This window comes from Hipposideros armiger, unplaced genomic scaffold (genome assembly GCF_001890085.2).
Source record: "Hipposideros armiger isolate ML-2016 unplaced genomic scaffold, ASM189008v1 scaffold_433, whole genome shotgun sequence".
Taxonomy (NCBI): Eukaryota; Metazoa; Chordata; class Mammalia; order Chiroptera; family Hipposideridae; genus Hipposideros; species Hipposideros armiger.
In genome coordinates, this window is record NW_017731783.1 from 1024384 (window position 1) to 1042766 (window position 18383).

An 18383-nucleotide genomic window follows, 5' to 3' on the forward strand; every position below is an offset into this window, starting at 1 on the left:
AATTTCCAGGAGGAAAGATTATAAGGAGAAAGAGGGGTAAAGGTGGAATATATAAAAGTAACAGAGATTTGTTTCTTTTTCACTTTAGTTGTGGAATTTTTTTATTACAAGATTTATGCATGGCGTTAAAAGAGAAAACCACAGGGTCATATGGTGTTACTTGAGCAACAGTCATGCTATTGAGGGAAAAGTAAATATAGGAAATGTATAAAATAGAGTCACTTTAATGAAGCTGCTAAAATTATTAACATTATGAAGCTTGAGGCATGAGGCAAGACTTTATTCTTGTTATAGCTAGCCTGGAAACTTAAATTTTTTAACTTTCCAGCCCTGTGTCAATGCCTAGATATATATCTGGATATATACCAAACCTCCAGATGACTCTCTGATTACCTCACATATCCAGACTCCTTGACCTCCATTATACAGACCACCAGATATGACCAGACCTCCTGGTACCCATCTTCTGGACCACCTTGCTTCCATTATCCTGACTCCTGGACCAATCCTAGGGCTTAGAATGCAGGACTGATAAGTCTCAACAATGTACTATTAGTAAAGAACTCAACTTTTCTTTCTTCTTTGGAATACATCTGAGTTTTTCCCTAGCTGTGTTTCCAGTTTTCAAACTATAAGACCCTCGAATTAATCTTTATCATTAAAAAAATGCGACTGAAGGAATATGACAAAAAACTTATGCAATCAAATGTACATTGCCCACTTTAGTGACAATATATGCATTTCAGTGATACAGTCATTCTCAAAAACATTTTGGAATACCACTTTCTTTTAAAATTGCTTTCAGAGTCTCAAAATATATTATTTCATATTCAATGGTGGAAGATCTTTACCCTTCAAGGTAGGTTAGGTTTTTGGAAATAGCCGGAAGTCATTCAGAACAACATCTAGTGGATCATGCATGTTGGAAAGATGAATCATATTTACTTTTGTACTGTTTAAGAGTTGTGACTATATTTAGGGTGTCAGATGGGCACATGTCTTCTTAGGAAGACCACTTCATGGATGGTGTAGCGGCTTGACCACTGCACTGTACACCTGAAGCTGACATTGAAAATATTGTATGTCAACTATAATTTAATATATATATAATCACGGGATGCGGAGCATACTGTGGGGAGTGGAGTCAATGGAATTGTAATACATATGTATGATATTGAGGGTGGGGGGGCAGTGTATTGGGGGAGGAAGGTTATCACTTTGTGAGGGGTGAAAAGTATAACTATTGCATTGTTTTGTACACCTGAAACTAAAAAAAAATTTAAAAAGTTGTGACTATAGTAATGATAGTGATTTTTATTCTGTGTAGCACCTAAATTTAATTTAAAGATAGTTCAGAAAATAAAGAGTACTAATAACATGCTGAACAGTGGCATATCAATGGGATTGATTTATTGTATCCTTCACAGGTCATTAAAAGACAGCATTCATGTTAAATAGAGTTTGGTAGTGTTGATGTGACTTAACAGTTTTACACCAAAACTTGGAAAAAAGGAATACACGGGAGAAGAGTCTTTTACCTGTTTCTTGGAGAAGCTGGTCTGATTTGGACCCAGTAGGGTGTCTTGGGGTAGCTGGATCCAATAGTTTTTACCTTAAGGCCATTCCCTACACCCCTAGGTTTCTCCTGCCCCATGTTATTCGTATGTTGGCTATTTGGTGTTGGGATGTGAATTAGACTCATACTGTTTGTACAAATAGGCTGAAGGGTGGACCTCAATTGGATGGGCTTTAGAGAATAGGGAAATGGTTTGGGAAGCTAAAACAGGGATAAAAAGAGCTGTTGATTGAAGTGAGAATTAGATTGTAAGTCACTTGTTTAATTTCCTGTATCCCTCATTAAATAGTGAGCTCCTTGATGGCAGGGATCCTAGCTTAACAGTCATCTATTAGGCAACTATGTGGAATAGGCCTTGCGGCTGTTCAATACATTATTTTTTAATGAAAAGAAGGAAGAGAACTAATATTTATTTTATTAAGCAGCTAGTACTTTCCAGGTGCTACCTCATTGAGTCCTGGAAACAGCTCTCCTCCCTTGTAGGTATTGTGACTTGGGCTCTATGGAGTGGTCATATGAAGTCAGGTCAAACTGAAGCCCAGAAAGGTTAAGTGCTGGCAATACTTAGTAAGTGGTAGAGCTGTAACTTAAAACTCGATTGTCTAAATAAAAAACCAAGCTATGTGCCTGACTGGCCCACCCCTAACATTTGCGAGGGTCCAGCCAGAACAGGCATATAAATATAGGGCCACATAACCATCTGTTTAAACCAGTGGTTCGCAACTGGAGGAAGTTTTACCCCCAGGGGACACTCAGAAATGACTGGAGACTGTTTTTGGTTGTCACAACTAGGGAGAGTGCTCCTGGCATCTAGTGGTGGGAGGCCAGGGATGCTGTGCCCCTCCACACCCCAGAAAGAATGATCTTACTCCAATGTCACTATGCCAAGGCTGAGAAACCTTGGGCTAAACTATTAAAACTGTGATTCCAGTCACGCCCATGGCCTGGCCAACATTCCCACCACTGGCGCTTTCCCAGCCGCTGCCCCATCCTGTGAAGAGCCTCAGCACGAGTACATATCTTCTGGGGAAGTGCAAGGTGCCAGTCTAGGGGCACCTGGGCGTGGGTTTCCCTCCTGTTCCCTCAGCTAAATTGTTTTAAAAAAAACATTCCTAGAGGTCTGAAAAGAAGAAAAATAAATGCTGTCTTTTTATTTTGGGTTTATGATATTGCAGGACCTTCCAAAGTGCAGGGCCCAGGACAGGGGCCCCACTTGCCTGGAGCTAAAGGCAGTACTGGCACCTGGCATGCAGTAGGCACTGGAAAAATGTTTGTTAAATGAATATTTCCATCGTACCATCCTTCCTGAATGAATGATGGGCATGCATTTATAGACATGTACTGTTTCATTTTAAAGGCTGTTACTATATGATGTAAGGCTAGATTGAGCATGTTTTATCCTCTTTACCTGGGAAGTAATTTAATTTTTCAGTACCTGCATATTCTCATCTTTCAAATAACAGTTTGAATTAGAATCAGGAGTTCTTTACTTAAGGTCTACATACCAGCCATAGAGACATTCCACAAGATTCAGGAACTTTGTTGGATTCCACCTTTTAGCTCTTGTGAATAATGCTGCCATGAACATTGCTTTACGAGTATCTGTTTGAGTCTTTGTTTTTTTATTTTGGATATATATTTAGGAGTGGTATTGCTGGATTATACAGTAATTCTATGTTTAGCTTTTTGAGGAACTGCCAAATTATTTTCCACAATGGCTGCACCATTTTATATCCCCATCCGGTTTCACTTGCACAAAGGTTTAAATTTTTCTACATCCTCAACAACACTTACTTTCTGTTTCTTTTTTCTTTTTTTATAGCCATCCTAGTGAATGCAAAGTGGTTTCTTACTGTGGTTTTGATTTGTGTTTTTCTAAAGATGAATGATGTTGAACATCTTTGCATGTGCTTATTGGCCATTTGTATATCTTCTCTGGAGAAATACTTATTTAAAAGCCTTTTGCCCATAGCATAATTGGGTTGTTTGTGTTTTTGTTGTTGAGTTGTGGAAGTTCTTTTTATTTCCTGGATATTCTTATTAGATATAAGTGTATGATTTGGAGATATTTTCTCCCATTCTGTAGGTTGTTTTTCCACTTTCTTGTTAATGTCCTTTGATGCAAAAAAATTTTTTTTGATGGAATCCAATTTATCTACTTTTTGTCACTCATGCTTTTGGCATCATATCTAAAAATTTTTTGCCAAATGAAGTCATGAATATTTACTCCTATCTTTTCTTCTAAGCGTTTTGTGGTTTTAGCTCTATATTTAGGTCTTTGATCCATTTTCAGTTAATTTTTCTGTATGATGTGAAGCAGCAATTCAACTTCATTCCTTTGTATGTAGAAATCCAGTTGTCTCAGCACCGTATGTTGAAGAGACTATTCTTTCCCCATTGAATGGCACCCTTGTCAAAAATCAGCCATAGATGTTTGGGTTTATTTCTGGACTCTTAGTTCTATTTCGTTGATCTGTATGTCTGTTTTCATGCTAATACTACACTGTTTCAATTACTGTAGCTTTGCAATAAGTTGGTGTGTTTTTTAAAGATTTTATTGGGGAATTGGGGAAGGGGAGCAGTGTTGGGGAATTGGGGAAGGGGAACAGCCAAGTTGTTGTCCTTCAGTCTTAGTTGTGGAGGGCCCAGCTAGCTCAGCTCCAAGCCCAGTTGCCATCCGGTCGCCCATTGCTGCTTGCGGCCGCTCAGCTCATGGTGCCATGTTCAATCTTATTTGTGGGTGGACATAGCCCACCATCCCATGTGGGAGTTGAACCGGAAACCTTGTTGCTAAGAACGCACGCTCTAACCACTGGGCCATCCAGCTGCTCGTTAGCAGCTCAGGGCAGTTCAGCTCAAGGTGCCGTGTTCAATCTTAGTTGTGGGTGGGCATAGCCCACCATCCCATGTGGGAGTCCAACTGGAAACTTGTTAGGAGCATGTGCTCTCACCAGCTGAGCCATCCTTTGGCAGCTCAACAGCAGCTCAGCTTGGGCACAGCTTACTGGCCCATGTAGGAATCAAACCAGCAACCCTGTTGTTCAGAGCTTGCGCTCTTAACCAGCTGAGCCACTCGGCCGGCCCTCAATAAGTTTTGAAATTAGGAACTTTGTACTTTTTAAAGATTGTTTTGGCTACTCTTAATTCAATATCAATATGAGAATTGGCTTTCTACTTCTGTAAAACAAAAAGTCTGTTGGGATTTTGACAGGGATTGTGTTGAATCTGTAGATTGTTTTGGTTGTATTGACATCTTATCAATATTAAGTCTTTATATCCATGAACACAAGATATCTTTGTATTTACTTAGGTCATTTTCAGTTTTTTCCAGCAATGTTTTGTAATTTAAAATATACAGGTTTTCACCTCCTTGGTTAAATTTATCCCTAGATATTTTATTCTTTCAAATTTATTATATTTGAGATTAAATCTGAGTTCCAACTTAAGTGATATACATCCTAGAAGGTACTATGGAAGACAGCTTGAGGTTTGAAACTATGTATTGTAGATTAGCATTTGGACCTGGCTTTGACACTTTAAAAAACTGATAACCATGGATGTATCACATAATCTCTACGAGCCTTCATCTGTAAAATATAGGGATAAAGCAAATCCATCTTTCACAGAAGTTGTGTAGATCAGAGATAATATATACAAAGGACTAGCACCAGATTGTGACTCAGAGTTAAATACTAAAGAACTACTATTAAGCTGCCAGTATTGTGTTTTCTTGTATACTTTCAATATAAATACTGGTTTATCATACAAGTTCTCATGAGCATTTATTTAGCTTAAATTACCTTTGTTTTCTCATTTTCATATCTAGAAGTTTTGTGATTAAAGTACATATTATAAACTTGAGTAAAATTAATTTTTTTCAAAAGCTAATGATTTTTACACAAACTAAACATCCTTTCCTCAGAGAGCCTTGTAAAGTATGTTGACTCTGGAAGAAAAATAAGTTGTAATAAAATGTCACACTCATTCTGTATTTAATTAGTGCTGTGTCCTTCAATGAGGGGAACCTTACTTCTAATATTGATGCTTTCGTATGCTTTTTTGCTTTCTTGGATCCTGTATTGTGTCCTGAGATTGTAAGGTTAAATTTCAGACATTACCAACATTTAACCTGTTAGAGTAGCAAAACTGACTTAAGGCTTTACCCTCAATGGAGAATGCAGCTACTCCTGCCATCTTGGAATCGTCTTTATCTGTATGTGTGTAATGTAATTGTTGTCATGTATAAATCTGGGTAACAATGCTACTGTTTTTCTCTTTTCCTTATATATCATAGGGAACTTTATGTGGAAGTAGGCAGACTAAATTCTGAAAGACAGTAATCTAAGAATTCTGCTTATTTTTGTTTTAATTTAAATTTTACCAGTTAAAATCTGGTAACAGACATAGATGTAGCATTAGAATTTTCTAAATATTGAAAAAGTAAACTTCTTAAGTTATTCTCATAGCAACATATTTTAACTATTTTGCTGTTCATTTCCTGAAGAACTCAAGTGAACCTGCATAGAAGAATATGAAATGCTGCATATCCTGATGCAGATGCAGTCAGATTGAGAAACAGGAGGTTTGAAAAAACAGCTGGGAGAGCAAGCTGACCACAGAAACATTGCAGAGTTGCCAGGTTCCACTGGTCCATTTAAGGCTGCAGATCAATAATTTATTCTCTCACCTATCTGTCTTGTCTGAATGACTTTTAGGAGCACTCATGATAATTCTATATTAAAATGATAATCCCACCTGCTTGGGTATTTTCTTTAATCCTACTAATATGATAGCAAATTGTAAATTAAACATCAACAATGTAGTTAAAAAGCAAAGGCTCTGGAGTCAGACAGGCCTTGATTTATGTCCTGGCTTCTCTGTGTAGCAGCTGTAGACATGAGCAGATTCTCACTGTTGATGATTGTTATGTATACGGGGTGTCAATTTTTTATGTCTTTTGTACAACTTAGAGATCCTATTTTTTGTATGAATTTTATATATGATTGAATTTTTACATTCTCCCCAACAAACTACATATTCCAAGAGATTAATACTGAATACCTGGTTTCTAAGTTCTTAATCAAAAATACAGTGGTGCTTCTTTTATATAGATGGAAGAAGAGGACAGGAAGGAAAAAATTATAAATAATTGTTTGAAAGAGGTAAAGTTACAGCAACAAAATAATTAAAACAACAGTCACCAGTTTTTCAAGTGGTCCAGAAAATTTTTAGTTAGAATGTTGTGCAGAACCAGCTGTAGAAGGCAGAAATTCCTCTTAAGAGTCAAGGAATATGAGAGTATGATTGACTCAGGTCTCCACATGATGCTGATCTCATAATTTGTGATAATTTTCACTTAAGTGAAATTTTCTTTAGATTGTGTTAATATCATGAACTCTTGCTCACTTCATTTATTTGTCGTAGTTTTCTTTGGCTATTTTAAGCCATCTTACTTCTGACCTGGAGTGAAGAAAATCAACACTATGTTTCCTGAAGCACCTTCACTTGGCCTCATTCAGTGTTGTGATACACTAGCATGCTCATTAGTTGTGAGTTTATAGCAAAAAAATATGTTTCTAAAAGATTAAAGCACCACACTTTAAAAAAGTATTTACTAATTTTGAATTAGATAATAATATGACTTGCATTTGAACAGGATTTCTTGGGTGTGAACAAAATGGGATGACAAAAAGCTCTAATACATAAAATTGTTTATATACTTAGGGTGTCACCCCTGAGTGTCAATGTGGGAACAGAGCTATTGTAAACTGCTATTCAGAGAGTGAAACAAGAGAAGAAAAAGACAAACGTTTAAACAGTGGTCATTAACAGGATACAGACATACACATACACCCAGTGAGGCAGCCACATGGGGGTTCTGAGCAGGGCAGAGGGTTTTCCACTTGTTTTGGCTTTATTTTATTGCAAGTGTTGTCTAGAATTTGTGACAAATCAAGCCATGGCTCTTCTGATCCTTGATTGGGCTGTTTAGCTTTATTCTCTTAATGATCAAACAGGTAGACTTGATTGCTACAGACAGACAGCTCTCAGTGTTCTCTCTCTAGTCTCAAAATATTGGGTGAATGTTTGACCTAGAACATTAGTGTCAGAAGGGTTAGACCTCAGAGATTATTTAGTCCTAAACTTCTTAAATTGGGATATATACACTGAGGATATTCTAGGCCGTACAGTAAATGTACATTAACCCTTAAACTTTGACCAGATAGTCACTTTTTTAATATTACAAAATACTTATATTATCAGAGCAGAATACAAGATGTGTTGAATTTTAAAGTTAAAATATAAGCCTTCAAGAAGATTATCATTGGGAGAGTCACTTTAAGCTTGGCCTTCTGACTCCAGGAGACCGTTTTTTTCCTCCTCTGTCCCTTAGAAAGACCTGTTTGCATTTGATCATTCTTTCACAGCTCAAAGGAAATAGTCACTAGCTATCCTTTTTAGAGTTTTTGGGATTGTATGAGGATTAATGAAACACTGGAACTTGAATAAACTAAATACCCATTATCCAATAAACAGTTAAACTACAAATGTTTGAGAAACCTGAGTGGTATCAAGCGAAATTTTTGTCGTGATTCTGAAGAAAGCGTATCAGTCACTTTCGGATTGTTTCCATAGGTAAACAGTGAACTTTAAGTAGTTCCAGATATGGGAAGAAAAACTTTATATGCATTAGTGTAGATAATAAAAGATCCATCTGGCTTAAGGACTCTGTTTCAGGTGGGCTTTGGTCCTTTTGTGTGTGTGTGTCTGTCATGTATGAATGGCCTTGAAAACGCAGGAAGGCACTAGAGTTCATTCCTTCACTATAGAATAATTATGGTAGAGATTATTAATTCTTTGTGACTGAGACTTTAAGAAATAGTTTCATCATGATATTTTCACTAATCAAAATGTTTTAGTTTTCTCATTTCTTCATTGGTAATTCAGTAGAAGTATGTTCTGTTGCACAGCATGACCACTGGGGAGAGTAGTTTTTTTTCATGTTTTGTGTTAAAATCAACATAATTTGTGACCTAAAGTTATTTCAGTTAAGCCCAACTTCAAATAAAATTTTAGGTTAAGAAGTTTTGAATAAATCCTTACATCTTAAAAAGTGTTTTATACCTAGTTTCATATACTTATGGGATTAGTAGTAGAAAAAAAACAAAAAAGGTATGTACTATTTTACTAGCATCACTTATTCAGCTGTGGGATCTGAATAAGATTCTGACTCACTAGCATTTTAGTTTTGTTTCCCTAAGCTAGGCTTTTTTTGGGAAAGTCGAGCTTAAGTCTTAGAAAAAAGGTATCCAACTTCTACCCACCTTGGTTTTTTTTTTAAGATGATGGAGATGCTAGGCAAAAGTAAAAAGTAGTTACTCTTGATAGTCAACTATTTATTCTTATCTTAGCCTAAAGAGAAAATGTTTGACAGTACAGTGGCATTTTTCTTTGAAAATCATCTAGATGGTTGAGAATTGTTGATTTGATTTTAACTCTTACTAACCAAGTCTGGAAAGCCACCACTGAAGTGACTGGGCTGGAACCAGAATTTGGCTACTAGCCTGGCGGTCAGGTGATCCACAGGAGGAAACTGGAGGTGTGTGTGCCTCTTGGCTAGGTAGATGTTTGGAAGATGAGCTCACCCTCTGGTCCATGCTCCCTTGCAGTCAGAACATTCTGTGTGTCATCTATGTGAACAGTGAAACAATACCAATACTAGCAGGAAACTGAAGTAGCTGGCCTGTCCCCTGCTTGTTGTGTAAGAGGCATTTGAGGCAAAGGTTGCCAGAACAGAGTTCATACTCAACAGTCTCTGCCCTCCTGGATCTCACCTCTCTTGTTAGGCCTTTTGCCCTTTCATGTCAATCTTCATCCCCTTTCCCCCTAGCTCTTTCTCTTGTGGTCTCAACCTGGCATCATGAAAAAGAGCACTGAACCAGAAATCTGGTGTCAACTAAGTGGATGACCTGAGGCTAATTGCCTGATCTCTTTCTGGGCCTCAGTTTCCTCACATTTAAAATGGATGAGGTTTTTTCCTCCATTTTTCGACTTCCCTGTATCTTCATCTTTCCATTCACCCTCCTACACAGTTTTCCCCTTCTTCTGTCTTCCCACCTGTGTATTTTCGCATCTCTTCCGAGTTTTAGTTCCTCTGCTTTTCCTTCCCTCCCCCCCTTCCTCATCTTTTTACTTAGGTTTTCCTTAATCTGCTTTCTTGTTTTCTCTTACTTGCTGCTGCTTCTCCCCCACTTCTCGTTTCTCCTTCCAGTTTTCCCTACTGGCAGCATGCCAGTATCAATTTTTTCTTACTATCATTTGATGCCAGTGGTCTGGAACTGCAGTAGGACATGGAGCAAGAGGTTTAAATTTTTATACATTTAGTCCCCCCACAATAAGTTGTTTTGAAAGGAGGAATTTGTGTACATCATATATATTGAATTATTATAGATTACAAGTGCCTGTGGGCACTCCAGTCTCACATTGGTACCTGGTAGGCTGGGCAGCAAGCAGTATAACATTGAGTGCAAGATACATTTTCCTGTTTATAATTGTGGTGAAATTTGTTTTTAACTCTGCCATTTAACATTTTTATTATGTATATCTTGGTGATATATTGCTGCAGTAAACATTACCAACCCCCATTCATTTGGTCAAACATTTGGAAATTTGTCTTTAAAATGTTTAGAGGTAGAAAAAAAGGTTTAATAATGTGAAGATCGTTATATACATGAGGATCAGGTAATATATTGTTGATGAATTAACTAAATACTTTTATGGAATGATGAAAAATCCTGTCATCCTCAGTTCTTTATTAGCAGAACTTTGGGTGAATGTTCTATTTTATCACTCTTGCTCACAAGATTGTCTCAGGGCCCTAAAGTATGGTTGTCCAATGGAAATATAATGGGAGCCACATATGTAATTTAAATTTTTGTAGTACTATTAGAAAGCAAAAAGAAAAATGCAGATAAAATTAATTTTAAGAATATGTCTTATTTAACTCAGTATATCCAATATATTATCATTTCAACATGTTACCTATACAGTATATAAAAAATTATGAGACTATTTCACATCTGTATTCATTTTAAGTGTGTATTTTATACTTAATAGCACATCTCAATTGGTACTAGCCAAATTGCAAATATAGTCACATGTGCCTAATGGCTATTTGTAATGAACAGCACAGTCCTAGATACTGATGAATAAAATAGTATATTTTAATTTAAGAATTAATATATTTTGTCCGTGTGTTAAGTGTGTCTTAGGTTTTTCAAACAATTTACTTGAAGTTACTGTATGTTGACTTAGAGCTGGAAAGGAAATACCAAGAATGTTTGAATTTTACAGTGTTGCATTGTCATATGTTAAGTTGTTCATTATTGTATTTCTATATAACTATTATAATAACAATATAATTAATATTATGTTAACATATATTAAAAAATTATTATTACTACTATTTGCTCATTATTTACAATGCTGAGCAGGCTATCTCCCTTCCAGAATTGTGAAAATATATTAGGTTATGCCAATATGACAAAAGTAAAAAAATTTTTGGTAATTGAGTTCTTATAATATATATATATATATATATATATATATATTTATATTTATATTTATATATATATAAAACTTGGCTGTCTTTGGGAAACTCATTGATGCTTAAAATATATGTAAACTATTTTCCCTTACATGACTAATTTATATAAGATTATTTTCCATATATATAGTTGTTTTTATTTCTAAAAATGAGGATGTGATTGATTTAGAGAATTATTAACTCAATCCCTGTCCCGTGTGATGGAAGCTGCAGTGACCGTCATGTCATTGGGCAGGACTTGGTACCTATCAGTGTAAACACATGGCACAGCCTGTCCCATGCCCCTGCTTATCTCCTTCGGAGAGAAGGAGTTGAGGCATTTAGAGCAAATCTTATTGGTAAAGCCGTGTGTATATTGCTGTGTTTGTTTTTGTTTTTTTTTAAGAACCATTTCCTTTCTGTTTTAACCATATTACTGTGTCTGCAGTTTGTTAGCAGAGCAGCTTTCCTTTTTGATAATTTAGAAGTGTACCTTCATCTTTGAAAAAAGACATGCTTGATCAGGTAGTTCAATTTTAAGATGTTTTACTTAGAAGATGATAGTGAAGATGAAGAGAAGGTTCATGAAGGCTTACTAAGTAAAACTGAAGATGTTTACCATGGAAAGGCCCCTGCTGGTATCTTGGTGAGTTACGTCCACCGATGTCCTGGTCTCTTGCTTGCTTGCTCAATCTGGATAGTACTGAGAGAAGGTGGGGGGAGGGGACACCCACCAAAAGGCAAATGACTAATGCCTTTTCTTTGGAAAATGTAGTGTCATAAGGGATTTTATTAACTTTTAAATGTTAAGTTCAACAGACATCTTTGGCCACCTGCTCTCCGTCATTCATGTTACACCATCTTTCTACCTTTTTCTGTTTATTAGTTAACAAATAATAACTTTCTGCATAGAAAAAATATGAAGTTGATGCTTTAAAATGAGAATTTTTTAAAAACTGGATTTCAAACTAAATGTATCTGGTTCCATCATTCTCTTTTCATCTAAGTGCAGTAGTTAAGGAATGAAACATTTAAAAGTTTTATGGTTTTTTTTGTTCTGCAGTCTTTTTTTTCTCATATGAGTGCAAACAAAAAAAACTTGTAAGTTTGAAATACATGGAGAAAATGAATATTACCTGAGTTGTTTTTTTGTTTGTTTGTTTGTTTATCTAGGGTTTTCTCTCTTACAAGATACAGAACAAGTTATGTAAAACTTAAAGATCTAGAAGTCTGCATTAAGGAAACAAAATCAGGCAAATTAAGGACAATATACTTTAACTCCACCTATGGAGCCTTTTCCTTTAAAGAAATAATCTAAAGTAAACGCAGTGAGGTAAAGCCACTTTTTAGAAAATTAAGTGTGTATGTTTTTATGAAAACAAGTGTTAAATAAGACAAAAGTTAGACAATTTGTAAAATCCTTGGCACATAATGGGGTTGATTTAATTTTTAAAGTTATGCAAATTGTTATCACATTTAAAAAATGTCATCACATTTTTTGCTTTTTGCTTTTGGGTCCGTTGGTGAGTGTACTTTTTCAGGGTTCTCAGGAACTGATGGATCTGGAAATTGAATATGAATGCAAGTCAGGTGCTACTGCTGAGAGGCAATTTACTTTTGAAATTTGCATTTTATAGTATATAGTGGATATACATGTGGATTCTTGCACTTTTGTTGTAAAAGTCAGAAGGGAGAATAGTGAACATAGTTGACTCTTTATGAAATATTTAAAAAATTCATTTAGTGAGTAGCACTAACATAAACCACCCATCATAGGAAGAAGTTTTTATGCTTCCTGCTGCTGGTATTTTCTAGCCCGGGACAGTGGGTGTTTAATTAGGCTGCATTTTATTATCAGTACCCTTTTATGGTAAAGAGAAACTTGGATTTTCTGAATGGCTAGAGTTCAGGACATTGGATTTGATATCTGCTTAATAAGCTGTACTAATGACATAGGAGTTATTAGACTTTATAACCTGGGTGTGTGGGTGGCAAGGAGGAGAGAACTGATCCTCAGAGTTCAGGCCCTCAGTGACCTGGGCACTCCCTACTAGTCATGCTGTCTGGGCACACCTCTTGTTAGAAGGTGAAAGTCTCTAGCTTAAAGAAGATGATTTTATGTGTTTGGAATGTACATGTATACATCTCATAATTGAAACAAAAGACTTCTGTGCTTTGTTAAAAATTGGGAATATATTTTTTAAAATCATGTTTTCATATTTCTAAACAGTGAAGATAATTCCTCTATTTGGTGAGGAAAAAGCCAAATTGTTTCATACTCAAATACCCTGAAGTTCCAAAATCAGCTGGTGTTTTTTATCCCCACTTATTTTAAATTACCTTGATTGCATTTTTTTAAATTAGAGAAGAATGTATTATATGAGTTCTTAGCCAAATGTGTAATCCTAAGAAATGCTTCTAGAATGGAGTCTTTCTGTGGTTTAGAGTTGGAAGGGACACTAGGAGGCATCTCGCCATTCCTTACTAAAGATGCGAACCCTGTGCACAGAGGTTATGAAACCTGTTCGTGATACTTGACCTTGATTAGGTTTTCACATCCTTGCCAGCTGTAGGGGACTCCAGGAAGCCTTGGAGGCAAAGTGTCTCCATCCTTGTCCAACTCTGCGCTTTTTTTTTTTTTTAATATATATTTTGCAGGGGATTTTTTTTTTTTAATTGGGGAACAGTGTGTTTTTCCAGGACCATCAACTCCAAGTCAAGTAGCTGTTTCTAGCTAGTTGTGGAGGGTGTGGGGATCGAACCGGCAACCTTGGTGTTATAAGCACTGTGCTCTAACCAACTGAGCTAACCAGCCTCCCTGACTCTAAGTTGACTAGTTTCACTAGTTATGGAGAGTGCATCTCAGTGGCCCATGTGGGAATCAAACCGGCAACCTTGGTGTTATGAGCACTGTGCTCTAACCAACTGAGCTAACCGGCTGCCCTGTATTCTGCTCTCTTTATCAAAGGACCTGGGCACTTGTGTGGTTGAGTCCCAACAGCCCACTTTTTTTCAGAGAGAATTTTTTATATTATTTACAAGATTTAGTAACATAAACAGTGGTAGAAGATACCAATTCACTCTGTAAGGCAGAGTGTGTGGCTTGGGGCAGTGTGCTTAAGACTGAGGAAACCCTCAGTAAACCCTCAGTGGGAGGATGGAAAAGTTGCCCCTCCCACCTTAGCACTTTTGTCATTACTCCCTGCTGCTACCGAATACTAGAACAGCACTAGGTTGAATGGGTTCAAAACCAAACACTTTTCCTCCAGTCCAGTATGGACAATGTTCACAAAACTGATTAAATATTTTGTTGCATATCCTCACATAAATAGGATGGTGTTACTAGTTAGGCAGTGTTTTTTTGGGGGGTGGGGGAGGGTTCTCTTCGAATTTTTCTGTTTTCAAAACTTGTTTACCTCTTTTAATCCTAATGCCACAGATGAGCTCAGATATTTATGCCTTCATTTGTTTTCAAAAGGAAAGACTCAGAGATGGCTTACAGTTAAAATGCATGCATACACAACTGTTGCACAATACTGTAGAGTGCATGACTGAACAATTAATTTAAAGAAAACAAAGTTCTCTTCATTCGGCAAATATTGTGCCACACTGAGTCTGCTAGATGCTCACAAATTTTTTATCTGCATTTACTAAAATGTCTGAATTGTTTGCTGCTCTCATTTTGTGAGTAATATAACGGGACAGATATCCAGCAGATGTCTATATAAATACTACCTTTTAGTTTGCCCAGATACTTGGTACTAATTATGTACTCTCAGTTAGCTGAGCTTTACTTAACTGGTTAGGAAAAAGCCCAGTAGTGTAGATCTGATCCAGGTGCTGGGCATTCAGTTTTGTGCTAGGAAAAAAGTCATAATTCCATCACTGTGTCTTTAGATGTCTCAAAAAATCAGGTGTAGTAGGGTCCAGTCTCGAGGAATTGGGCACAGCTCTCTGAAAGGATCTGAATAAAAATCTTAACTTTCTTGGAAAAATACTTATCTTTTAATATGATTTTTGTTTTACACTTATATCTTAGGTATTAAATATTCAAAACCAACCAAGTTCTACTGAAGGAAAAATTATAGACATCAATCTTAGAGTAAATAATTTTTGCATGTGTTGTATAGAGAGAGTAGGGGTTTTTTTTACTGTTTTGCTGCTTATTCTAGAAAAATATTTCTCTTTTTGTCTTTTCTATGAAGCCTATTGCATAACCTAGACCCATTGTCTAAGCTCTCTTCCTTAATTTAAGGCAGCGGTTCTCAACCTTTCACAGGGGTCGCCTAAGACCATCGGAAAACACATATTTTTGATGGTCTTAGGAACCGAGACACCGCTCCTCTATCCGTCTCCAGGCCCACATGCAGATACGCCCACATATGAGTACCTGGCGACCCCTGTGAAAGGGTCATTCGACCACCAAAGGGGTCGCGACCCACAGGTTGAGAACCGCTGATATAAGGCATTTGGACAAGATATTTTTCATAGGGTAGAAATAACAATATGTTGATCTTATTTTATTAGAGTATTGTTTTAACTCTGATGAAATCATGTTTAGAACTTTGTATGCCCTTGGTATAGCATCTTAACCTTAGCCCATATCTGTGTGTAGAAAAGGCCTTCATCAGAAATTTGCCTAACTCCCAGGAAAACACGAAGGGAGAGCTTGTGTAATCTCTAGAATGTTATGCATTTTCTGAGACTTATCTGAACACTTGAATGCAGATAGAGAGGCTATCTTTAGTTAGGTCAAGGGGCAATAGCTGAGGTTGTAAAAGTCATTTGTCATCTTTTATATTCTAATAAAGCATGAAATCATAACCATTATAGACTGATATTCAGTCATAAGATTGAAATTATATTGGAAAAGTAATTCCTTCAGGAGAAGTGAAGCAGGAGAGGAGCAGGAAGTATACCCTTCAATTCTCTTCATTCCCTGTGCACTGAAGTTTTTAAGAGGGGACTGGGAATTGATCCACTTCTTGTGGTTATTAGACATAGCTTGATAAGCTGCCATTTTGGGGCAACTTAGGGGTTTTAAAAGTACTTGTAATCTGGGGCATTGGGATTCCTCAAGTTCCTCAGTGATCCTGGTGGCAGCCAAGGATGATGATCCCCAAGGACATTGATTCCCAACTCTGGTCACTGGAACCTCTGCTGAGCTTTAAATGTAAATATAGATTTCCCAGACAGACTGAATCAGAACTGAAGGGGGTCGTGGAGTCCAGGAATTGTTTTGTTTTTAAAACTAAACTACAGACTTTATTCACATATTTTCCACTGAAGTCCTTTTTACTGTTTCAGGATCCATTACAGAATTCCACCTTACATTTAGTTGTCATGTCCGTGTAGTTTTCCAATCAGTGAGTGACATTTCCTCAGTCTTTCCTTGTTTTTCATGACCTTAATAACACTTTTGATGAATACTGGTCATTTATTTTGTAGACTTTCCCCCAATTTGAGTTTGTCCAATGTTGTCTGTTAGTTAGATGGTGGTCATGTGATGTGCTCTTTTCAGTGAATCTTACCAGCGGGTTGCTGATGTTGATGCATCTTATTACTGGTGAGGTTTCCCTAAATCACTTGATGCAGATGGTGTCTGCAGGTTTCTCTAAAGTTACTATTTTTTCTTTTTTTTTAAAGATGTTGTTGGGGAATTCGGGGAGGGGAACAGCGTTGGGGAATCGGGGAAGAGGAACAGACAAGTTGCTGTCCTTTTGTTCTTCAGTATAGTTGTGGAGGACGTCACTTCATTGGCCCATGTTGGTATTATCATGCGCTCTTCCTGGGTGAGGTAGACGCTTGCTGGCCATTGGATGTCCACTCACAGCAGCTCATGGGAGCTCACGCCAGCTGCCAGCCATTCACAGTAGCTTATGACAGCCCACTGCAGCCTACGCCAAAGACCCATAGCAGCCCAGCTCCAGGTCGAGCTGTTGTTCACCGTCTTAGCTGTAGAGGGTGCAGCGTCACTGGCTCTCATGTGGGATCCGAACTGGGGCCCTACTGCTCAGAGCTCGCGCTCCTAAGCCAACTTTTAACCAACATGCCACTCGGCCGGCCCCTATTTTTCCTTTTGTAATGAATATATATCTTGGGGAAGATACTTTGAGAATATGCAAACTTCCTATTTCTCCTCAAACTTTCATCTGTTTTTAACATTAGTGCCTGCCACAATTATTGTGGTGTTCTAATAGTGGTTTTCTATTTCCCTTATTCTTTACTTATTAATTGGAACTCATCTTTTAAAAGAAAGCTGTCCCTTCTCCCCACTTATTAATTTATACCAGTGTGGACTCATGAATATTTTAGTCTGTAAGTTATCATTATTTTGTTGCTCACATTTTTCTAGCATTAGCCATTGGGAGCTCTGTCATGCTCCCTTAACATGCTTCTATTCTTTTGATTTTGAGTGTTTTCCTACTTTCTGGCACTACTAAATGCTCCAGCATCATTTTGTGTTTTCCTGCCCCCAGCCCTGGCATCAGCCACTTCTCCAAGGAGCCCTGGCTTTTTTAGTTGGAGAATGGTATTTCGAAACCAACATCTGGATTCTAGGTGTGTTTATTGCTTCTAGAGGATCCTCGATTCTAGATCTTCTTAGCAAAGACAGTCCAGATATGAAATATGCATTCTAGCCCAGACATAAGCACATCCATATTCGTGCATCTGTCCATGGAGACTTCCAATTCCAGTCCAATACTATAGGGTTCATTTAAGCCTTACCAATAGGAAATTGTATTTTTAGGTGCTTCCCAGGTTCTAATGATTACTCAGACTTGGGGAACAATGGCTTTTGGATATATATGTTAGGTACATTGTGGACCCAAGGGCAAAGGCTCTTGTGTCTTTGTTAAGTACTCATCATTGATGATGAACTGTCTTTTTCTTAGTGAATCATCGTTTTCCATACTTGAGTTAGTCATCATTTCTTTTTCTTATGCTGAAAAGAATTTTTATATCACTCTTAGCCCTTGTAACTGGAGGGAACTCAGCCTCCTAGGAGAAAAATGCCCATATTTCTTGCAGTGGAGTGGAGACAAGTCCAATTACATTGCCAGCATTCTTAAAAAAATTTGTGTAGAGAAATTGAGCACACTTGAGGGATGTTCAGTGGTTTGAATGCACAGAGAGGCCATGTGTATATTAATATACACACAACCCATTCAAACAAGTGACAAAAGTCACAGAGTTTCACTAACTCCAAATTTATTTAAA

General features: G+C 37.1%; 1 protein-coding gene across 2 annotated transcripts in view; it reads left to right on the plus strand.

Moving 5' to 3' along the window:
* Window positions 1-18383, plus strand: part of LPIN2 (lipin 2) — a 101341-nt gene that overhangs the window by 22564 nt on the left and 60394 nt on the right. The window contains exon 1 of one of the 2 annotated variants that reach the window (XM_019665105.1): window positions 11443-11808. The exons of the other annotated variant lie outside the window; for it this stretch is intronic. Coding sequence (XP_019520650.1) covers window positions 11704-11808 — 105 coding nt within the window. The 5' untranslated portion in view covers window positions 11443-11703. Of the gene's footprint in view, window positions 1-11442; window positions 11809-18383 lie in introns of those variants that run through there. 2 annotated transcript variants of the gene reach the window in all.